The sequence below is a fragment of the Chrysemys picta genome, chromosome 7 (genome assembly GCF_011386835.1).
Source record: "Chrysemys picta bellii isolate R12L10 chromosome 7, ASM1138683v2, whole genome shotgun sequence".
Taxonomy (NCBI): domain Eukaryota; kingdom Metazoa; phylum Chordata; order Testudines; family Emydidae; genus Chrysemys; species Chrysemys picta.
Genome location: NC_088797.1, coordinates 18,546,707 through 18,570,946, shown reverse-complemented (window position 1 = coordinate 18,570,946; position 24,240 = coordinate 18,546,707). Strand labels below are relative to the sequence as shown.

Below are 24,240 nucleotides of genomic sequence, written 5' to 3'. Positions count from 1 at the left end.
GAATGCAAGATATTTCAATATATTTCAATTCTGCTTCAAAAGTTACATATGTTTAAACACCCCATAGTGCTCTACCTGGACTTATTCCCCCGTAATTCTTTCTCTACCAAGATTCTGTAGATGTCATATTAGTCTGTTCATAATCTCCTTATTGTAACAATCTTGTTCTGCTAAGACATCTGCCTACCCCTGACTGGTGTCTGTTCATTCACAAGGCTCTTGCCAACTGTTTAAAGGCTCTATTAAAACATACCAAAGTGTTCATTCCTGATGGGTGGCCTCACGTCCTGATGACATTCCTGTTCATGTCTCAAACAATGTTGCCCTCTCTGAGTGTGGTGAAGAATCTGATCTTGCTTACCCATTTCTCCGCATGGCTCTGTTTTATTGCAGTGTTCCTCACTCTATGAGGAGCGTTACGTTCTGCCTTCCCAGCAGCTCAGCTCACAGGTTGGGTGTCAGGTCCAAGAAACTCATCCCTTGCTGTCAGGAGAATGGAAAGTGAGTAGCCCAGAGATCAACAACTGCTATTAACTGTCACTAACAATAGTCTTATTTTTTTATATCAAAGCTAGTGAATAACAGATTTTTTGGTGTGCTGGTGATTCCAGAAAAGGGGGAGGGGATCGGAATTTCAGGTCAAACTGAAAACAATTTTTTTTTTTGAAATTTTCAGCTAATAGAAAAGTCAAGAAAAAAATTCATTTTGGGTCAAACAAAAAGTTTTGCTCGACTCAAAATGAAACGTTTTGTTTTGATTTTGAGCTTACTTTTACTTTTTATAATTTTAAAAAAATAAAGTTAAAGGAAATTTTTAAGCAAACATTCATTTTGAATACAAAATCTAAATATTTTGTTCTGTAAATGTCAAACCAGAACGTTTCAAATTTTTCAGAATTTAATTTTCATTGTTTTTCCGACCTAAACAATTTTGCGAAATCAACCCGAATTCATCAAATGTTTTGGTGTCACCAAATTTGCATTTTTTGCCTCCCAAAAAGTTTCAGTTGAAAAATTTCACTCAGCTCGAGCTGTCGTCCTTTTTTGTGATGCTTAAAAAGAGGTTTGCGTATGCCAAACAGCCAGAAAAACAAGGCGTGTGTCAGCTGATCAACTTTTGCTGATGATAGGAGACAAGAGCTGCTGAACTTCTGCTCCATGGCTGCAGAATCACAGCTGACGAGATCCATCCCTAGACTTTCCTAATTGGAGGTTTGCCATATTTTCCCAATGTCAGTCTACAGTCTCTTTGTAAATGAGTTTGAGAGCGACTCCCGCAGGCCCAGATGTAAGTGCAGTTGCTGCACATTCCCCCACAGTCAATTCTTATCTAGATAAGAAACATACATCAGACGGGGCTCAAGGAGAGGGAACTCCAGCCTAGTGTTTTTACACTTGCCAGGCACATCAGAGTGTGTCAGATAAGATAAAGGTTGATAAAGCAATGAACTGTGGCTTTTTCACCCAAGTCCCCGCTCTTTCTTTAGATTCCTGAAAATTGCAGGCCCAACATGGAAGAAGGAATTGCATTATTCTCCACCCTGCTCAACAACAAGCACTTCCTCATCGTATTCGTCCATGCTCTCGAGCAGCAGAAGGACTTTGCTGTTAGAGACAGGTAAGAACTTCCTGGGGCAAGGGCAGCATTGAAAGAGTCATTGACAGCCAGCCCTGGAGACTGAAGTCCTCTGTGTGCCCACAGAACAGGTGTGCTACAGCAGCGCCTGCCTAACCCTGACCCAGAAGAAGCACTTCCAGTCTCAGAGGGAAGTTCAGGCTCCACGGTGTCCCTGGCTTATCTGCTGCGACTACCAGAGGGTGCCAGTTAGTGGCAGTTTTGGGATATGGACACCTGTCCTACCAGGAACTTAACAGAGATCTATGAACACATTTCACATAGGCCACTGCGCGCAGGTTTTTGCTGCTGCTGACCTAGGCTATACAACCTGGGAGATTAAAGGTTCTGTAGCCTGTTGCCAAACCTAAAACCATCTGGTCTCTGTAGTTACACCAGAGTTACAAACTGACCAGTCAGCCACATACCTCATTTGGAACCAGAAGTACACAATCAGGCAACAGCAGAGTCTAAAAAAAAATAAAGCAAATACAGTACAGTACTGTATTAAACATAAACAACTAAAAACATAAAGGGAAAGCACTATTTTTCTTCTACATAGTAAAGTTTCAAAGCTGTATTAAGTCAATGTTAAGTTGTAAACTTTTGAAAGAACAACCATTACATTTTGGTCAGAGTTACGAACATTTCAGAGTTACAAACAACCTTCATTCCCGAGGAGTTCGTAACTCTGAAGTTCTTCTGTAAAACTGCACTGTTATACAGGGGAGCGCCAAAAAGTACAGTGGTTAGTTTAGTGTTGTATGATTTGCATCTCATACCACTAAAGAGTGGCATGAGCCAACATGAGAACCAGTAGCATTGGAAGAGTTTGAAACTTCAACGCACTTGAGAGGTGTCATGAAAAAGATCTGGTATATTGCAATGGCCTTGAATTCTTTTGATGCCAATTGACTGTATTGTCTTGTCTAATCAAACCTAGGATCATTTGTAACTCTTTTCTCAGGTGTAACTTGGCCTCCTTGCTCACTATTGCATTACATGGAAAACTGGAGTACTACACCAGCATCATGAAGGACCTGTTGGTGGATCTCATAGATGCTTCAGCTTCCAAAAACCCTAAGCTTATGCTGAGGAGGACCGAGTCTGTGGTGGAAAAGATGCTCACCAACTGGATGTCCATCTGCATGTACAGCTTTCTCAGAGTAAGAGAAATAAGTATGGATGCTGTTCTAGCTATGAATAGCCCATCTGAGTGTAATATGGGAGACACAGGTCAGCTGGTGATCGCTGTCTACGAGATTGGTTAAACCAAGTCATCTGAATGACTAGTCACTTGCAATGGGTGAACCTCAATAGACTCCAAGGTTCAGTTTGAACAGGCAGCCAAAAGTTCCACTTTTTTTCCACTTTTATCTCTGTCTCTGGGCTGGGAATCTCATGAGATCAAATGTTACCTTGAGCTTTCTGGTATGGCTTAGTTTTTCAGGGCCAGAATCACCAGTGGAACAGTTTTTTCACCATACATTGGGAAGGTGTGGAGCAGTCATGAGGGAATAATTTTAAAAAAAAAGCTAGTTTGCCAAAATGGTTTGAGTTTTTGACAGAAGTTCCAGTCAATTCTTTGATGGTTCAGTGCCTCTCCGTTTTGAATACAAGGGCACAGAGTACTGAGGAGAAGCCTGTAACACATGAGGAGAAACATTGTTGAATTGCTTGTTGATATTCTTAAGCCCAAAGTGTATTTACCATTCTGAATCTGTCAAACAGAGCCTGTCCTGAGAGGCAGGAGAGGCTGGAGACTTGGATTTCCATCCCTGAAAGCGTTCTCCTCTTCCTGTTGTTAAGGATCTACCCATTGTAATATAAAAAGAACATAACTTCAATATCAGAACACACCAGTGGTCCCTGTGCTCCGTGTTCTATCTTCAACATTTGCCAATTTCTGATGCTTCAGCGGCAGGATTTTCAGAAGAACTGAGCAATAACCTAACTCTGATCACATGGAAGTAAATGGGACCTTGACTTCAGTGGGAGTAGAGTTAGGCCAATAACTACGGGTTTTTGAAAAGCACCCCCCAGATTTCCTCCAATTGTATAATAATTATAATGATTGTGTTCACCATGGGATCAGTACTATAATATTCCCATGCGTACCATAATTTCTTTCAGTCCCAGCTGATGATCATTTTATGTCCTGGAGTCTCCAGGAATTAAAGATTAATCTTTAATTAAAGATTCTGTCATGTGATGAAACCTCCAGGAATACATCCAACCTAAATTGGCACCCTACCTGAAGCCTGAGGATTGATAGTCCACATAATTGCAATCAGAAAAAGTACTGGAATTAATAGGGATGGCAGTGCATCAAGATGAGATTATTCCCCTGAAAATCTGTTTTGGTAGCCCAAGAAGTGCTCTTTAGCCAAGACCATGGGAACATTAGTGACTCCCAACTAGAGAGGCACCAAAGATGAGAAGGTTAGATCCAGCTCCAGATCTGAACCTCACCAAAATTCTGGGGTGTTTGGCTCTGAGATTTCAGTTGAGAGTACTCAGATTTCATAATATTGATAATTGAGACCATTGTCATTCCTTGTTCATTTCCAAGAGGCTTCAACCCAAACTGCAAATTTGCTGGACTAATTTTTCAACAGTCCAATTTTTGCATCCACAGAAGAAACATAGCCTTCTGCATACACACTGCATCTGTCCATGCAAATTGGCTCGATGGCTAAATACTGGATTTCCATATACACCTCTACCTCGATATAACGCTGTCCTCAGGAGCCAAAAAATCTTACCGCGTTATAGGTGAAACCGCGTTATATCGAACTTGCTTTGATCCACCGGAGTGCGCAGGTCCCCCTTCCCCCCCCAGAGCACTGCTTTACCACGTTATATCCAAATTTGTGTTATATCGGGTCGCATTATATAGGGGTAGCGGTGTACAAATGCTGCCTGCATGAACAAGTCAGGGATTTTGACCACACAAACTTTAGCGATGAAAAATTGTGCCTGCAATTTTGTAGTTTGCTTTTGAAAACTTGTCCTAGATAGACTTCTAACATAGTTCAGTATATGTAAAATATATTGTTGATGATGATCTCACGTACTTGGATGTAAATCAGAAGTTACTCTACTGAAGTCAATGAAGTTACACTGGTGTCATACTGGTGATTCAGACCCATAGTGTAGTTACCTATATTTCGAGTATCATCATCAATTGTGTATTATTTTAAATTAGAGAGGCTCAATGTACAGAATCCAAAGCTGTATCTGGACCAGAGTTCAGGGGTTGTTGAGATATAGGTCCAGGCCTATCTCTGTTTATCAAACAATTAAATATATACAGTACCTACTGGCCACTAGGAAATAATTTAGAACAGCTCTTTTAGGGTTACCATCCATCCGTATTTCCCCGGACATGTCCGGCTTTTGCGTCTCTAAATAGCCGTCTGGGAGGAATTGGTAACAAAGTTAAAATGTCCGGGGGGTTTTTCTCCTTCGCCTCCCTCCCTCCCTTCCATGCAGAGTGCGGCTGCTGATTGGGCGGCTGGGCTGATTGACCCACTCCCATTGACCTCCAGCAGCCAGAGCCCTCCCCTGCTCCCCCCTCCCTCTGTCTGCAGCCCTGTGTAACACACAAACTGACCCACCGTGCAGTGTGTTTTGCAAACACGTGGAGCCAGAATGGTAAGAGGAGTCGGGGGGGGGCAGTCAGGGAGCGGGGGAGTGTTGGATGGGTCCCCGGCCTCCACCTGCCCCCCCCCCCGCGCATCCCCCTCCCCGCCTCTCCCTTGTCTGCTTGTACTGCCAGAGCCAGCAGCAACTGCTGTCTGCTGCCCCCAGGTCCTAGTGCCCCCATCCACTAATGGGAAGACAGGCTGCCCTTGCCCTGCCCTTCCACCCTAGCCCTGAGCCTCTCCAACACCCCAAACCCCTCAGCCCCAGCCCTCATCCCCCCACACCCTAATCATCTGCTCCATCCCTGAGCCCCCTCCTGCATCATGAACCCCTCATCCTCAGACCCACAGCCTTCACCCCTGCATCCCCTCCTATCCCCAAACTCCCTCCCAAACCCCCTCCCCTTCCCACACACCCCCTCCTGCCCTCAAACTACCTCCCAAAGCCTGCACCCCCTCCCTTTGCACCGCCTCCCACCCCCAAACTCCATCCCAGAGCCTGCACCCCTCACCCCCTCCTGCACACCCACTCCCTGCCCCAGTCCGGAGCCTGCATCCAACACCCAAACTCTATCCCAGAACCTGCACCCTGCACCCCTCCTGCACCCTAATCCCCAGCCCAGGACCTGCACCCCAGACCTTCTCCCCCCACCCAACCCCCCTCCCAGAGCCTTAGGCAGGTGTGGGTGGGTGGGTTCTGGGCACCACCAAAATTTCTACAACCCTGCCACCCATGCGAGTGGATAAGGGTCGGGGCAGTCAGGGGACAGGTAGGGTCTTAGGGGGGGCAGTTAGGGTGGGGGGTTCTCAGCAGGGGGTCAGTCAGGGGACAAGAAGCAGGGGGGGTTGGAGTTCTGAGGGGGGCATGCCAAACGAGTTTGAAAGACATACCCAGGATGTCAAATATATCACTAATTTAAGGAAATTCAAACTATACCTGTGATTGGTGATGGAAGTCTAGGAATTGTAAAGTGCAAACATTTAGGTTTTTGGTTTTGTGCATATAGTTAAACCATATGCAAAAAATTACTGATCTCTCCTTTTGGAGAGTGAAGACCACATGTGAGACTAAGAAAATGTGCCGGTGTCTGATACAACCCAGAGCAACTGCCTAATTTCTGCTGGAAATGGACATTGTGCAAGACAGCTTTCTCAGAAAAAAGCTGAGTTTTATCATATGGGACTTGGGTCTTGGATGGCTTACAAAGGAAATTAAAAGTGCTTGTGGTTCGTAAGTGGCTATGTGTCTGGTACAAATGGTGAGAGAGCTACCAATTGGCACCCGTACGAATTGAGATTACTGATCACATCTTCTGCTCATCAAATTGGACTGGAGGCTTATCTCCAAGATAGGGCTTGATCCACGGATCCAGCTCTTTGTAATAGGAGAGAGAGCCACAGATTGTGATTCATAGATGTTAATATAAAACACGAAGCTGGCTTGTAAATGATTTGTTCCTTCCATCTGCACCCTGGCTTTATCCCAATACAGAGGAAGATAAAAGACAGATGTTATCAGTAGAAACTTATACTGAATGAGGACTGTGATAATGCTATAATTGTGTGGAGCTCTGGGGAGAAGACCTGACCTGGTGGAGTTTGGGGCAAACCTGCAGATAGCAAGAAACTGAAGAGCGAGCTGCTTTGGCTGAACTGGGATGGTACCACCTCATCTGCCCAATAGCCATCCTTTAGCTGCAGTATAGCTCTTGGCTATTGGGCAGATGAAGAGGAAGAAAAGCTAGCAAGCCACTGATGCTGTCCAGTCCCTTTACATGTACTATTTAGCAATATAAATGTGAAGGGTAGCTTCCATTGGCTTCAGCTAAATTTGTGGATGCTCAGCACATCTGAAAAACAGGCGAACCATCTAAGTAGTTATCACAGTTGCTGTAAATTGTGTCTGTCTGGGTGATTAACACCTAAGTGTGACATCTCATTAAAAATGTGGCCCCTCCAGCCACACAGTGCCCTTACCCCACACTGTGGCAGCAACTCTGAAGAGTGACCCACCAGCACAACTTTCTGCAACATCTAGGTGTCTTAGCCAAGTACTGATTTGGCTTGAACCTATGAAATCTGACAGGGTCACCACCTCACTAGACTGAATACTGCAGGCCATGTTTTAGGTTCCAGATCTACTAGAGGTTTGGTCTAGTCTCAGCTATAACAACAATCAATACCTTGGCCAAGAAGATTTTCAAAGTGCCGAGTGATTTTAGGTGCCTCCATTTTTGGATGCACAACTTGAGATACCTTAAAGGGAGGGAACTCTGCACTTACTGAAGATCAGGCCGCTTTAAGGTGTCACAAGTTGGGTGTCCAGAAGCACTAGTTACTTTTGGGGAGCTTGGCCCTTAAAGTACCCACAAATACAGTACTTTCAAATGCTGCTTATTTAACTTTTCTTTTGAAGCCTCAGATATAACAGCCCACTTAAACAGGCATCCATGCCCTAGGACACGTAGAAAAAATAAACCTGTTTTGTGTCCTTCTCTCAATCACGGGGACATTGGCATTTAAGAAAGAGAAGGCGGTGCTGTGCTAGAGGCTTTTTTCTGTCTGCATCATGGAGTCTTGAGGCTGGTTTGTGATGTGTGTATGTTGGTGGTTCGGACGTTCCGTTCCCTATCAGAAGCTATTATTTCTTTAAAGGGTTTAATTTCTTGGTACCAGTGAGTTCAGTAACAAGTTTGGGCCTACTTGAGAGAGCTGACTTCCAGCATGAAAAGATGAAAAGTGTTGACTGTGCTTCATAACACAAAAGGCTCTGTGATGAGAAGTAGACTGACCCTTTTGGTTTTCACTCCTTCGGGACAGGCTAACGTAATTCACTTGTGGCTTTGTTCCACCACTTGATCTATGTGGTGTGCCTGAAGCTATGAAAATAAAAGCTATTGTTCTACTTTTCACAACAGAGTGTTTCCCTCTTTCTGAAAAATAAACATTTGTGGTTACAGTGCAACACTGCTTTGTTCTACAGTATCTTTCTAATCATCTCCCTCCCAGAATGCTTTGCAGTGGGAGACAGAAGTTAGGAGACAGTCAAAGGAAAACAGTGTGTTTCCTGCAGAGATGTGAAAAGAGAGAAGAGACGGGGAGATCTAGAGAGTCCATTCTAGGTGGCAGGAGTTCCAGAGGAGAATGCTCCCATCAGGGCTGGCTCCAGCTTTTTTGCCTCCCCAAGCAGCAAAGAGGGGAAAAAAAGCCGCGATCCGCAGCACTTCGTCGGCTGCTCTACCATGCCGCTTCATTCTTCGGCGGCCAGTCCTTCCCTCCGAGAGGGACTGAGGGACTTGCCGCCGAAGACCCAGACGTGCCGCCCCCTTCCATGGGCCGCCCCAAGCTACGGCTTGCTGCACTGGTGTCTGAAGCTGGCCCTGGCTCCCACACCAGCCTTGGCCTGATTGTGGCATAGGAAAGAGAGGAACCCAAAGCCAGACAAGTAGACTGTGTAGGGCAGGAATAAAGGAGAGTCTCAGGATCAAATCCTGGCATAACTGAACGCAGATCTTCTGAAGTCAGGTGAAATTTTACACCTATGCTGATTTGGCCCAAAGTCTGAGATTTAAATTACCAGTGATAGACAGACACCTCCATTGTGCACCTAATGTCTGTGAAACAAATGTGCTTCCCTTTACACAGCCGGTTTTTGGTAAAGAAATTTACCAGCCCCCTTGTAGCACTGGGCCATGAGACTTATGTGACGATGGGTCTGTTTTTAGTTCCTGAATTATCCCCATTAATCACAATGTCTATTTGAAACAGCTGCTATAAAAGGCCCCTTACACTGTACAGCGGAAAAATTCCAACTGCTTGTATTTTCCCTCGCAAGTTAACATTACACGGTTTAAACATTTGTTTTATATTAATGTTCTGCCGAATAGCCCATCCATTTGAGTTGCAGCAAAGAAAGATTTGAGGAGCTGTCTGCAAATGGAGAAGAGATCCTTACAAAATTCAGAATGACCATAGTCACCAGTAGCCTAAATTTAATGCAGCACCTCTGTAGTGAGTGGAGTTATTATTATGAGAAGGGGGAATTCGCCTTGGTAGATTCGGGACATATGATGGCAAAATCTCAGGAGGTTTGGAGTTTGGATGAGGGTCAGAGAAGTATCTAGAAGTTTGGATGTGTATGCAAAGCTTATCCAAATGATCTGAATTGACAGCAGAACTGAGTTGGATATCCAGGTGAAATTATCCATGTTAGTACTGCATACTTATGATTATACAGGAAATACTGAAAGAAGATCCTTTCCCGGGTGTTATTTCAGCACTTTGCTGTCTAGTCCCTGATAGACCCAGGAAGTGTGGAGAGGATGTGAAAATGAAAGTTAATGGCACGATAATTAGCTAGAGATGGACCTGGAATACAGTGTTCAGATCTGGATCCCGATCCCAATTTCCCCAAAACCTGTGGGGATGGATGGATCTGGGTTTTGGTTCTCTCTATGACACAGATAGAGAGTCAGTCCAAAAGTGGAAATCCAAAACAGCACGGGGTGTCTTTGGATCTGGGGTTTTGGTTTGGGTCCATCTCTAACATCCAGTATCCTCTGTCCTCATATGGCAAGCACTCGTTTAGCCTGAAACTTTGGTGGGAACTTCCTAGTACTGGGCACTTGGAATAAACAGGAGTTTTCCATTGTTCTGCTCAAGCATTTTGGAAATGTCTGTAATATGTTACCAAGAGGACAGCTCTAATGACACATCAGCTCATTAATGCAGGAGTAACATGTGAATCCCGTCTGTGCTCTGAATCTTCTTTTTTTTTTCCAAGTCACTTTTGAAATCCAAGCATATAAAAATTAAGCCCCATGCATCATGCATGGAACAGTTCAAATGATGCCAGCCTTTACTGTGCTTTCTATTACTGTAAAGTTATTTTGGTGCCCAAGGTAATTTTAAGAGCCCATAACACTGCAGTCAGAAATTTTTTTTAAAAGTCTAATTAAAATACATTCATAATGGGGGGGAAGGCGGGAATGTGCTTTTTGAAAAAAAAAAATCTCTTTTTTCTCCTGAATCAGCACTAATCTTTGCTAGTTCAATTTCTTCCCCCAAAACTAGCTGAGTCCAAAGGCAGTTTTTGACTCATTTCCAAACTGGTTTCCCAGCAATAGTCCAGATTTCCAAGTTAGCCATTTTATCTTCAGTGCCTGCCTGCCAGCCTCCTTTTCCCATCTTTGAAATTTTCTGTCTGATTAATGTTTTTGTAGATTTCCACAACAGCCCATGGTTTCTGGATTTGAAAGCTTAAGAGCCAAACACAGAAATAGAATCTAGCAGGCTGAGCATTGTAGTTTATTTTCTGTGTTATTACTCTTGGGTGTTAGACCATGATCCTTTATGCTACAGCAGAGTCTGGTATACCCATTTCAATTATTTCTTGGGCCATTCTCCCTCCATGGTATGTTCATATACACAAAAATTTGCCACATGATCAGCTTCACTCAACACACTATAGTAGGTTGGAACCAAGTAGTAAATAGCTAATCTATCAGCAGCACTCTCACACAACAAGCTTTTGCTGGCTTTGGAGGCAGCTTTATGACTAAGGTGTAATTTAATTCTAGCTGAGGCTTTTGAAGAGTCTGAGACATGGAAGCAAGAAATGCAGTCATGATATGTGGATAGAGATGAACCTTGAACCAGATCGAACCACCTGTCCTAAACTTTGGCGGGGGAGGAGGGTTTGAATCTGAATCAGGATCCAGATACAACTTTCATGACTGGCCCTTCTTTCTGTAATAGGCTGAATCTAAATCCAGGATTCAAGCACCTTCCAACCTTTCAGGGGATGGAGTTCAAATCCCACATCTGAACTGAGCACCTGTGACCGTGCCCTATAAATACATGATCACATGCTGTGTAAAACAGAGAAAGTCCTGATTCATCATAGCAAGGCCAGCTGTGGGAGCACGGAATGCAATGAGGTTAATTTATAGGCGCCCCAACTCCAAATCACATAATGATGCAAGCAGGTGACATTTGCATGTTCCTGTCAAAACACTCTCTCAGCGTCAATGTCATCCTCTTGAATGACGGCTATGAATTCTCCTTTCACCAAAGTCATCTCCATGCCTTCTGATTTTCACATCTCTAATCAAGCCCTGCAACTTTTCCCAATCCTTAAAAGCACAACCAGTTCCTCCTAAACACCTTTCCCAGTGCACAGCCATGCATTCCTGCATGTGCCTTTGGGATGACTAGCATGTGACCCCATTCAGAAGGAATGTGACAGAAAGTTGTTAAACTTCCACAGCAGCCCCAAGTAAACTTTCCAGCTTCATTAGAAATGTCACCCTTGGAAAATTAAATATATGCGCTGTGGCACAGATGGTGTGTGCCCACCTACACCCATATTGTAGTGTCATATCATCAGCTGCACTGAACGCAGCAGAATCAGAACTGACATTGAACTAATTGCTTTAGCAATTATAAGGAATTTGGAATAGAAGACTCACCAAGTCTTAATTAAGAAGCAGATTGAACAGGCTCTAGCATCTCATGGTTCAGAAATGTCAGAATACTCGGATATCAGTTGTCTTGGGTAGAGTTTCAGATGGCAGGGTTGTGCATATATGTATGTCTGTGCGTGCATGTGTATATGTGATGCTCAGAAAAATATAAATGTGCAATAATTTGCACTTGCTTCATTTGGAAGAACTAACACATGAACATTAGGGTGGATGGGATGTACTCCAGCACTGACACTTTTTTTAAGGAAATAGATAATAGTTCTCTAGTGCATCTGTGTCACTGGAGTGACTGGATCAGAAATGTTGCTGTAAATATGTTTAGATGAACTGGGTTGAGACTAGCAGGAAAGTATTGCTATTTGTTGTTAGGATAGTGCTATAATGATCAGGGCTCCATTGTGGTAGGGACTGTGCGAATGCAGAGCTTATATTTGTGCTCAATGTGCTATTTGTCAATATATTTTAAACCATATAAACACTGCATTCTAGTTATGAGACATAAAGTCATGTCCCATTTGTGGTAATTCATGATCCTGCAGCACTTCTTGTAGGAGTTAGTCAGCCTGATTTGGGCTATCACACCCTGCCTCTCTAAAATTCCCTCCATGTGACTTCAGTTGGGTGTGACATCCTTCTTCACTTCCTGTCCTAAACTGATGTGTTGTGTATTGTTGCCAGGCACTGTTACTGTGAAATGCTGAATGACTTCAGCTCCCAAGAATTCAGTGGGAGTTGAGGCACTGAGCTCTTTCCAGGGATTTCTCAGCACCTGGCATGGATCAGTCCCTTAAACAGCAGGCACTTCCAACTCCAGAGGTGTCTGGGACCTTGCAGAATGAAATCACTATGTTACCTGGTGCATCTGTGCAGACCCTGTCTTAAAGGACCACGTAGTTTGAAAGATTTACTTTAATTGATTCCTGGTTATCCACTTCCTTTCCTTTTCTTTCCCCAGGAGACAGTCGGGGAGCCCTTCTTCCTGTTGCTCTGTGCTATCAAACAACAGATCAACAAGGGTTCCATTGATGCCATCACGGGAAAAGCCAGGTATACTCTCAATGAAGAATGGCTGCTGAGAGAGAACATTGAGGCAAAGCCAAGGGTAAGTGAGTCTTGAACCCCTCACGTGATGCCATGTCAGGATTCCGCAAAAGCCTATTTAAAAATGTTTGCCCAAGAAAACTGTAGAGGCTGATGTTTAAAAAGAGATAGCTGTGCAACTGTACTCGCAAAGTATGGGTGTAATGGTGCACCTTTGCTTGCATTTGTCATTCCTTTGATCGCACAGTCCGATCAGATTATTGGGCGTGTAAATGATTCACCCTCCTCTGCAAATGCTGTTTCCCAGTTTGCACATATAATTGTGATAATCGTGCATGTTAGACATGCAGTGGTATAGGCACTTTTCATGTGCAGTGGTGACCGTGACGGTTTCAAAAGCAGGCCTGCAACAACCTAGACAAGGAACATATCGAACCTGGCTCTTGCAGAGTCCAGCTGATTGGCCCAGATCGGGGTGATGCTAAATAGATAGAGATTGTTCTCTGGCAGTCAGAGGGTTAAAGAACAAAGAGTGTCTCCTCTTTACAGTTTCTGGCAAGTCAGTGACTTCAGTGCCAATGGGAAGTTGCTAGCTATAAAGTTGCAGGTCTAGTGTGAAGGCTTTTGTACAGGATGTTATAGGAATCCTGCTGAAAAGTAATCCTGTAAAATGCCTCTCGGGAATAAGTCAGACAAAAATGTATATTCAAAGAGTCTTCGTTACCATAAGCCTGACAGAGAATGCAGTAGACAGGCCTATCCAGAGCCTGGCCCAAATTCTGCTTTTGATGTCAATGGGGAAAACCTGGAGCAGCTCCACTAAAATCAATGAGGCTACTCCAGATGTACACCAGTGTGACTGAGAGCAGGTTTTGACCCTATATCCTTAGCTGCATCTCGGCAGCTTCCTTTTACCAATTGACCTGTAATTCACTGCGCAGACTAAGGAGGATTAGCAGCAGGACTCTAGCTATTAACTTTCTCAGCAGAGATGGTAACGTCTTGAGCTTGAGTGGGGGAGAATTGCTGACCCTTTGCTTGCAAGTAACAGAAATAAGCCAGAGCAAGGTAGGCAGCTGGAAGCAGAGTGAGTCGTGGATTAGTTCAGACTCACTGCCAAGCCCCCAAATGATGGTAACTGAAGCTGGTTTGAAATTTGGCTGCACATTTCACCTTGGAAAAAAAACAACCTGTCATTAGATGCTAGGGGCAAACTGTTCCCTTTGACTCTGCCTATGTATGCACGTATTCCACGCTCTTTGCCAGGCATTCTTGGTGTGTATGCTTCCATTGACCCATTAGGCTGGGACTTGCAAAGGAGCCAAAAGAAGTTGGGCACCTAACTCCATTGGGCTCCTGTGAAAATTCCTGCTGTAATTCTCAGGCGTGATTTTAAGTGGCCTGCTGTTAACAGAGACACAAAAACAACACCCATAACAGTGTGGGTGCAAAATGGGAGGTGGTGCTGAAGCTCGTTTGGAATCAAGCTGGTGGTGTTAGGGGGTGAGAGAGACGCTGGAGCAATATTGACTGGAAAGTGGGATTTGAATCGGAATACTGGATCAGCCCAGCTTGTGTTGGGAGGAGCAATGTGATTGGACACCCAGAATGTGAGCCTCTGTTGCTCTTCCTTTGGCTTCATTGGTAGCTTCACCAGAGAGAGGAGAACAGGATACGCTCCACACTGTCCTGTTCTCCCAGAAGATAGGCGTCACTTTTGCTATCCTGTGTCTGGCTGATGTGAACGTTTTCACAATGTCATGCACAATGGGCCAATTTACCCCTTCCATAAGGTAGCACAGCTTCATCGACTCCCATGTCACTGCCCCCACTTACCCCAGTACTAAACTTGGCCCAATGTCTGATACAACAAAACCTTTATGCAACTGAGGGAGTCCATTCATAGCATTGCAGGAAGCCACAACAATGGGCACTGACTGTCTCCCTTGTCACCAGTCTCAGTAGGACATGAATGGGCCATGGAGACTGAACAACCCTCTCACCCTTAGAGGTGGTCCCTGTGGGGCAGGGTTAAGGCCCTTTAGCAGGGCAGAGTGGGGGAAGCTTGCACTGTTGCTCCTCATGCACCCCTAGCTCTGTGAATAAATAGGGGCCCTCAGTCTCCAGGGCTGTAAATCAGCATCTTTCACCAGCACTGAGACTCAGACAGAGATTCTGTTCAGTGGGATTTCTAGCAGCACGATGCATGGAATGTACCAATAAAAACTGTACGTGCCCTGCAACCTCTCGGTGTCCTTGGGAATCAACAGCCCATTACGAATCATCCCCATCCATTACAGATCACCCCAACCCTAACTCTGCCTCTCCCCACAGAACCTCAATGTGTCTTTCCAAGGCTGCGGCATGGACTCCCTGAGTGTTCGGGTCATGGACACAGATACTCTAAGTCAAGTTAAAGAGAAGATCCTTGAAGCTTTTTGCAAGAATGTCCCGTACTCCCAGTGGCCAAGAGTAGAAGATGTTGACCTTGGTAAAGACTCTTTTCCCTTGAGAAATGCCAGTCCTTATTTTAAGGGTGAAGGAGCTCACTGTGTACACTGAGCAGCCATCAGCTCTTGGCATCGGCATTGGCCGGTTGGGTGGATAGAGAGGGGGCATACCCAGAGGAAGTAGAGCCCCCTCTCTGTCCACCCAACGGGCCAATGGGGGAACAGTGATCCCTGGGGGAACAGTGATCCCTGGGGGAACAGTGATCCCTAGTAATGAGTCGTAGGGCCAGATTCCAGTTGGTTTGACTGATGCGTGAAGTGCTGTACATTAGGACAGGGGAAGCTGGTGTTATGTACACAGCAAGTGGACAGGAGAAAAGCTTAAGACATTGGAGAGGTACTTTAACTTGCACCTTCTTAAACCCTGCCCTCCTCTCTTCTGGTCCCTGTGTGTATTGCTCAGCCCAGCATGGGCTGTCTTACTCTCAATTACGGACACTTGTATCTGCATACTAATAGGTAACATTCATCACCTTACCGGCATTAGTCTGGGCATAGACTCAGACATTTCCTTTATCTACCTATGGGCCATCTCTTTTTCCAGGGAGCCAGGTGTGATCCAGGCCCTAACAATGAAAGGGAAAGTTAGGAAACAGCTGTGTCCTGTTCAGCTCTTTGTCAGTAGTTGGCCAAGGTGTTGCCTGGCCCTGCTCCCCATCCCAGTTGACTTGGAATGGTGAGTGTGGCCGTAGGTGAAAGAGATAGGTGACATACTAGGCAAGTGCACTCAGGGAAAAATGGAGGAGGAGATTACATGGCCATTGGAATTCAATGTCACAGGTAGCCACAAAGGGGTGACGTTCACCATGGCCAAAGCCTCGCTAAGCAGTGCCCATGCAAAAGGCAAGATGTGCACCAAGTAGCAATTGTGCCCCTCACCCGGCTCACCACTAGCTGGTGCACCGGTACGTGTCTCCAGGTAATCCTGCAGAAGAGCAGGAACACTTTGCTTTTTCTCCATTGGCTGATGCACACTGGCATTTGGGGCCCGGAATCTGGTAAAATGAAGCCCAGGCATAGCAATCCCCACTCTCTGCCCACACCACACAGCCCTCCCTCTCGTGCGCTGTAGGGAGTGGGTCAGATTACTGGGCGCAGTGGAGAATTTTATGCCGGATGGGGACTGACAGGGCTGCACACTTGCAGTGTCTCTGAGCACCTGGTGAGATGGGCAGAACCCTCTGCACCTCCCTCCGCACCATACAGTCCAGTGTGGGCTCAGCCCTGGTTCACCCCAGTTCACCTTCCTGCCCTAAACCAGGAAATTGCACTTCCCGCTTCTCGAGTTAATCCCGACAGCTTTCCTACCGCAGGCCTGTGAGAGGCAGCTGTGTTCCAGTCACATGGCACAGCAGAGCCCCCAACACCTCCAAGCACCTGTTCTCTACATTGAATGTGGCATCTAAGCACACATTGCTCCAAGCCGAGGTACACGTGCCCTGCTCAGGCTGGTTTTGCATTAACTCCCTTGTCTGTATTTAGAATGGTTTGCCACAAGCACTGACAGCTACGTCCTGCGGGACCTCGATGACACTTCGGTGATGGAGGATGGCAGAAAGAAGCTCAACACTTTAGCCCACTACAAGGTAAAACTGCAAGTGCTCACAGAGGGACTTCCCTTCCTTCCAGCCAGTCTGTCCTCAGGGACATTCCCTTTCCAAGGAGGATTAGCAGAGACAAGCAGGAAGGTTGCCATAGCTCCATGAGAGCTTCCGGGGAACAGACATCTGCCCTGGCAAGAAACTCATTAATATTGCAACACATTGAGATTAATTAAATGCTCTTCATGCAAAACAAGTTATTACTGACAACATAAAAGGCTCCTATTCCCAATGGCCACCATCCATGCTGATTAACATCATAGCACTCCCGTTCCCTGCTCCCACTGAAATCTATGATAGAGTTGCCATGGACTGTCCTGAGAGCAGGCTCTGGCCCACAAATGGGAGCTGTTTGTTTTTGTAACAGGGCGTTCCACTTAAAGTGATGCTGTCAAGGAGCTGAAGCCTAAAATGTAGGTTACACGTGATTTCACCCAAAATGGATCTGAACAGAGATGTTTTCTTGGCTCTTTTTACTTTTAAAACTAAATGAAAACTGGAGTTTTTATTGGATTCTTGATTTCCACGTACCCCTGGAATGCTGGAAGCACAATCCACCCTGCACTGCTGCACAGTGCATGGAAAACCAAAAGTGAAACATTATGATCGCTGTTACTGTGGTAGCACCTCCAAGCCCCATTCAGGGACCATGGTCCCATTGTGCTAGGTGCTGCACAAAAACAGAACAAAAAGACCGTCCCTGCCCTGAAGAGCTGACAATCTAAATTTGGTGGCATTCTTCCTTGGGAGCGAAAGCATCTAAATGTGAAAAGCCATTTTCTTTTCTTTTGAATAATCTGATGTGTTGTTACTTTAACCCATAAATCTGAGGTGTCCATCACTATGGTGTCTGGAACCATTTATCTATCTTAGATACTTATATGGCCTCCAGTACCGTAGTATTGGAGCACATCACTGTCTCTAAGGTGTTTATTCAGCGAAGAAGGGACATACTGTTATCCCCATTTTACAGATAGGAAACTGAGGCACAGAGAGGCCAAGTGATTTGCCCACAGTCACAGGAAGTCTGTGGCAGAGCAGAGAATTGGACCCAAGTCCCAGGTTAGCACACTAACCATTGGACCATCCTTTCTCTCTTTATTTAGAAATAACAATAGTTCCCCCACGAGAGGAGCTTGCACTAAACACACACACAGAGCATTTCATTTCTTGCTTGGCATCAGTCAAATCCAGATAGTGTATTTCTTCACACTCCTAGCGAAGGCCATTCTCCCATCCATCTTCTTAGCCTGGAGAAAGAGATGAAGTGGGGGCCTTCCCCTGAAAGTGGCAAGGCACCTGTGTCATTAGTCACTAGGGCCCAGATGCTCAAAGGTATTTAGGTGCCTAACTCCCATTGATGTCATTGAAATATTGGGAGTTAGGCATCTAAATCTGGGGCTAACCTCAGAGCATTTTATTCCGTGAGGTGTGGTTGTCATCTTGAGCATGGCAGTTTATGTTTGCTGCTCAAACACAGCTGCATCACCAGTACAACGCTGCCCCAGCTACAGAGCTACCTCGGTTAGCTGTAATCCCGAGTAGTCCTTGACATCCCTTACCTTTGTTCTTCTCCCCCTCCTCAGATTCCTGAAGGTGCCTCTCTGGCAATGAGTTTATCAGATAAGAAGGACACCACGCTAAGTCGAGGTAATTTGCTTTTCTTTCTCTTTCACAGTGATTGCACAGGTGACCTTTGTTTTTAGAGATGGGAAGTGGGATCAGGGTTAGCTCTGAGGAGGTGCAAAGAGCCTGCAGACTGCACATTTCAGACTTCTCGCTGAACAGATGAGTGTGGGGTTAGCCCCATTGCTAGCTAGAATATTGTGGTTCCCATCATTCCTGGAGCACCATCCCCGGAAATGTATCAAGCATTTAACCAGTGATGATAATCAGCTTCAGCCTATGACACGCCTCCTCTTTGCCTGGGAATGCTGTAAACACATGGGCAGCCCCCATCAGTACACAGGGCAGATATTTCTGAGATGCCTGCAGCCCCAGTGCTAGGTGCCCTCAGTTTCAGCTTCATCTGTCTCTTTTCTGTGGTGCTGCACAGCATGGCAGGCTATCGAGCTGTGATCCTCACTGGGACCCACAGCCTGAGGTAAAATACGGTGGGAGTAAAAACTGAGGATTTGGCCACAGTCGTAGTGTGATCTCAGCTTTGCTAGGCAGGGTGGCCTGGCTACTTCTAAGTGAGCCTGTGACAATGGAATAGATCATTGTGTCCTTTGGAAGCTATCAGAGCTCCAACAGGATCTCCAATTGTTCTTCTTCGAGTGCTTGCTCATGTCGATTCCATTGTGGGTGTGCACGCGCCTATGTGCTCAGTCGTTGAAGACTTTTGCCTCAGCACTACCTGTAGGGCCGGCTGTGGCGCCCTCTGGAGTGCCGAGCTCATGGCGCAGTATATCAGGATCTCCAATTGTTTTTCCAGCTGGTGCTCTTTACCCAATGGGGCTTATGATTAAACTGTGTCCTACATTCAGTGAAGAGGCATTCATGGCACTGTGGCAAATATATAAAGAATATATAAGCTCTTAAATGCCCCCTTTCCATTGGATTCTTTACTACTGAGATACAAAAAGCCCCAAATGTCTTCAACTGGTCACAGAACGCTAATGCTACAGGAACTTGTGTGGCTGAATCCTGCCATTTATATATGAACGGTGCAGCACCCTCAGCCAGAATTGATGGCTAGACAAAGAGACAGAAAGACAGAGCAGAGACACTTAGTGCTCTATTGACTGGAGTGCATGACATTTTCTGTGTGGCGGCCAACAGTCTGAAAAAAAAAAAAAAAGGAATCCAAAGAGCTAGGAGCAGTGTTGCTGCAGTATTTTGGCAGAGCTGTGGGGGGCCAGGACCGGAGACTGCCAGGAATATAATATGTTGGTCATCAGGCTGGACAGCATGAGGTCATCTCCATCAATGCTGCTGAATAGGCCCATTTGTCACGCTTTGTACTTGAATGGCTGCTGTTTAGTGTTGTGACAGCCCAGCTCCCAGTTTCAGCTGAATGCTTCACATCAGGCACGGGTGAAGAGCTTTTAGTTGGATGAGTGGTGTACGAGTAGTAGATCAAGGGTTTATGGTCGATCCTCATGTGTCACTCTGATATCCTGAGATGAAACTTCCAAACTTTTCATTCCAACACGAGGGGTTTTATAGGTCACTTGTAAAAAGGAAAAACAATTGATTTTGTGTCCTTTTGTGCTAAGCCCCGTTTTAATCTGTTTATACAGCACCTAGCACAATGGAGTCCTGGTCCATGACTGGGGCTCCTGGGCGCTATGGTAATACAAATAATAATAATAATAATAATTAATTATTATTATTGTTTTATTTATTAGTGAAATTTGTGGGTGGAGGAGAGGGGAGGGTTTTGATTTCTTTCTTTTTTAACCTTAAACATCTGGATTATAAAGTCTCCTCCTGTGTTTGCTCAAGTACTGTGTAGAAAATGGGCTGGGACCTATATATCCCTCAGTTTGAAGGTGTTTGAATCTTTCACAAAGAACCTTTTTCTCCCAGATGTTTGTTGGAGGTTTGCATTGAATAGGTGTTTACAAAAACAAAACAGAAAAGGAGGAGTCTGAAACTCTCTAATCAAAGATCCCTTTGCCTCTCAATTATGCAGGGTCAGTCTCTTTTAATGTCAGCATTCGTCTACTTCTCAAGTGCTGCATAGAGTCATCCGGCAAAGGCAGGGTAGAAAAGAATTTCATATGAAGAAAAAATCAAACATAAAGTTTAAAAGCTGCCAATTTTTTTAGGCCTTCACACGTGCTAAAGAAGAAAAAATGTCACAGGTCCAATGTCATTTGCCTTTGAGATCACTTTTAAGCCACAAGAATGTTGAAGATCGTTGCACTGCTTTGATGGGGGAGGAAGGTTGTGTTGGATGGAGCGGAGGGTGGAGGAAAAGTGTTGCACTGCCATGCAAGAGCAAGTTCAAAGAGCAGCTGAAGCAACACACCCACCCTCCCTCTCCCCCACAGAGATGCTGCCACTCAGAGTGACACACACTCACAGAATAAATGGAGTAGATCCAGGATGGTGCCCCAATCAAATGTGCCTTTGCAGAAATGTATGTCTTGTTGGGTCTTTCCCTGTAGCTATTGACCATCAGAGTCTGAAAGAGAAATCATTGCCTGCAAACAAACAGCTACAGCAGCTTTTGGCCGCCAGATTTAGTCAGCATATAGAAATCAGTTTCCTTTCTGAGACTGGGTGATAAGAGACTTTTCTGAAATCTGAGTCAAACAGTATGTTGTCCAGTAATGATAAATGCTGAAGTACAGCCCAGACAAGGCCAAACATAACTAGTGATCAGAGTGCAGGACTGGAACTTGGCAACTCACGAGTTCTAATCCTGGCTCTGGCACGGTCTTCAGGCAAGTCACTGTGCTGCTCTGCCTCAGTTTCCCCATCTGTCAAATGGGTTAAATATCAACTTCACAGAAAGGCTGTCAGGATTAGCTAAAGTGCCTTGTACAGGAATCACTAAGTGTTGTCCTTGCTGCTCCTTCCCCAAAACACAGCACCCATACCCAAAGTTTTCCATTAGCTGATTCTGTATGAAGTTGTCTGCGGCACAACATAGCAAACTAAGCTGTTCTGTTTTTCTTTATTTTTTCCAGTGAAGGATCTGGATACCGAAAAATACTTTCATTTAGTAAGTATCCCGTTCCAAAAGCAATCAAGGCTAATGACTCTCCCACTGTGTGTGGCCAAGGCTGCCTTCCTTCGGGGGTTACTTCACCCATCTCCCACCTCCTCCCCGTTTCCTTTGTAGGAAATGTCTATTTGGGAACTGGACCCTCTCACCAGGAAATTGCCTGAGAAAGGAGGTACTGATAACTTAAGGAAAAGGCAATCAGTGCACACAAATCCCAACAACAACTTCCCTGGAGCCTTGTCTTGTGGCTGGGAAAAGAATTACTTAGCTAGAGGAGTGTAGTGGGTGGGAAGGAGGCCTGGCCAGATGGAATTTGCAATGTACAATTGTTGTGGAATGAGCCTGCCTTGCAGCAATGTATTAATGTGCACTCAAAGGGCAGTAATGCTGTGCGGAGTTTTTTTGTCAAAGGCAAAGCTAGGAATGCTTTCCATATGTACAGTAAATGCAGGCGGATGCATTTGTCACCCAGCTAGCTTGTTGGCTGGTGATCAGACCTGCCCAGGGGGTTGGCTGACCCCCTGTGGTTACTGCGTTGTTTGTGTAAGAAGGTAATACTTGAACATACGGTATGTTTGGCAGAGAGAATTCAGTTTTTATCTTAATCTTGATCATAGTCTCAAACATATTTCACCTTTTTGATGGCTGCCAACTACAGATGCAGGAAGAGCAAAACCCTGCTAGTTGGGGATGTTTCAAAAAATGGAGTTCACTGCAAGCCTGTCAACTTAATCTTTACAAGGAAGTCGTTTCTGCCACACAGAAGGATTCCAGCCTTTTTATTCTGTTGCTCGATCATGAATTGTTATAGCAAGAGATCTTCATCTGGCCTAAATCAGCATAGCTCCATTGATGTCGATGGAGCTGTTCCGATTGACACCAGCTAAAGAGCTGGCCCAAAGAGTTACATTCCAAAGTAGGGGTAGGTAAGTTCCAATGGTATGAAACTCGATGGGAGAGGAGAATCCTACTCAATGTGACTATATTATTATGATATTCCTGGTGACCTCTTCCCCCCACGGTATTTCTGCTTTTGGACCCATGTCATTTCCATGTACGTGATGGAAGAGGAGAGAATCCTCTTTCAGCCTTGATTATGTTACCGTAACCCAGCTCCGTGGGGCTGAAGCACTATGTGTGATAGTGGCAGAGGAACCCCTTTACACTGCACTCAGTGAGATGCTGGCTCCCCATGATACCTTCCCTTCAGAGAGACCAACAGCGGGATCGAGAGGCTGCATATAAGACAGCCTTACCAGCATGGAACATAAAACCGGTGCTGCAATGGAAACAGAGCAGAGATCTGTGGCCTGCTCTAGCTGCCCGTTACCATTAGAGAGTTCAGAACAACAGCATGGACTGAGCAGGAAGCTAGGAGAGAAATGCCTGTTTCCAAATCCCAGCTTTGTCACGGAAGCCTTGGGCAAGTCACTTAATAAATATTATTCCTCACCCATCTCAGTGGGGTAGTGAGGATTTATGAGTTCATGTTTGGACAGCACTCTGAAAGTCTGAAGTGATGTATTGTTAAACGTTATAAGGGAGAAAGGGGCATTTCGAGCATCAGGAAATATTTTATGAACGTCACATCTTTCCAAATAAAAAATATTACAACACTGCAGGAGAAGAGAGAGAGGACGAAAGTGCACATAGAAAATAATAAGAAGAGGTACATCAGTGACATGCTAGGGCACTGCCGGGGCATTCATTCAATGATCTGAACAATGGAACATTTAGATTTTGTTTTAAAGGTAGCAGGGGGTTTGTTAACAAATCAAACAATGTTTTTGTGCTTTTTCCACATTTCAAGGCAAGCGGCTTTTTCTGTGTAAGCCTGGCTTTGTGTTGCTGGTATCCCAAATTACAGCAGCGCTGGGGGAATTCAAGAAGTGAAACAGACCAAAAACTTAAATGAAATTGAGCGGTTCATTTTCATTGTCCAAGTTAAGAGAAATAGAACAAAAGGCACAAATAGCAAAAAGTCAGTTTGAGCTTTAAGTTTCTTTCAGTTTTAACTAATCTAATTGTGTGTTTAGCAGCATAGATAATGTTTTATTTAATATATAAATTGTGTGTTGGTAACATCCCTTTTTACTCAGTAAAAAGATGTCCCGAAGGCAGGAATCTTGAACGTTTTTTTTTTATATTGACTCAGGTTCTTCCAACCGATGAACTGATTGAACATAAGAAGTCCCATAGACAGAGCCATAGGAAAAAAGTCCTACCTGAGATCTACTTGACCAGGTTACTATCTACTAAGGTAAGAGAAGCTGGGGCAGCGTGAGTTTTGTTTATGGGAAATAGGATTTCTGTTGGTAGCTCTGTCATAAAATGTGACTTGTTATTTTGAAGCAAGGTTACATTATACCCTGAGTAGAGATGGGTGCTTGTAAGGGTGTGGACTCACCCCTGCGGCGCCCCCTACTGGTTGCTTCAGGGAATCAGCTCATCCAGCATCTGGAGCGTCCTCTGCAGGCCGGTGATCCGCCTTGTCCCTACTTCTGGTGCCCGTGTCCCTCCCAGGACCCAGTGCCCCTATTACTGGGATACTGCCCCCTGGCAGTACCCCACAGATCTGGGTCTCCCCTCCCTGGGGAACCCCCACCCACTATCCCCACCTTGCCTCAGCACTAGGCCACTGCCAGTCACCAACTAGCCCC

At 45.1% G+C, this 24,240-nt stretch overlaps 1 protein-coding gene across 3 annotated transcripts in view; it reads left to right on the top strand.

The window, feature by feature from the left end:
• Positions 1–24,240, top strand: part of PLXND1 (plexin D1) — a 131,905-nt gene that overhangs the window by 86,993 nt on the left and 20,672 nt on the right. For 2 of the 3 annotated variants that reach the window (XR_010589033.1, XM_024105001.3), the window contains exons 23-31: positions 394–501; positions 1,488–1,618; positions 2,583–2,781; positions 12,703–12,849; positions 15,123–15,279; positions 16,781–16,884; positions 18,486–18,549; positions 21,543–21,577; positions 23,736–23,840. Coding sequence is in view for 1 of the 3 variants with exons in the window: in XM_024105001.3 (XP_023960769.2) it covers positions 394–501; positions 1,488–1,618; positions 2,583–2,781; positions 12,703–12,849; positions 15,123–15,279; positions 16,781–16,884; positions 18,486–18,549; positions 21,543–21,577; positions 23,736–23,840 (1,050 nt within the window). In the remaining 2 variants the exon portion in view is untranslated. Of the gene's footprint in view, positions 1–393; positions 502–1,487; positions 1,619–2,582; positions 2,782–12,702; positions 12,850–15,122; positions 15,280–16,780; positions 16,885–18,485; positions 18,550–21,542; positions 21,578–23,735; positions 23,841–24,240 lie in introns of those variants that run through there. The other variant, XR_010589034.1, reaches the window with a different exon arrangement.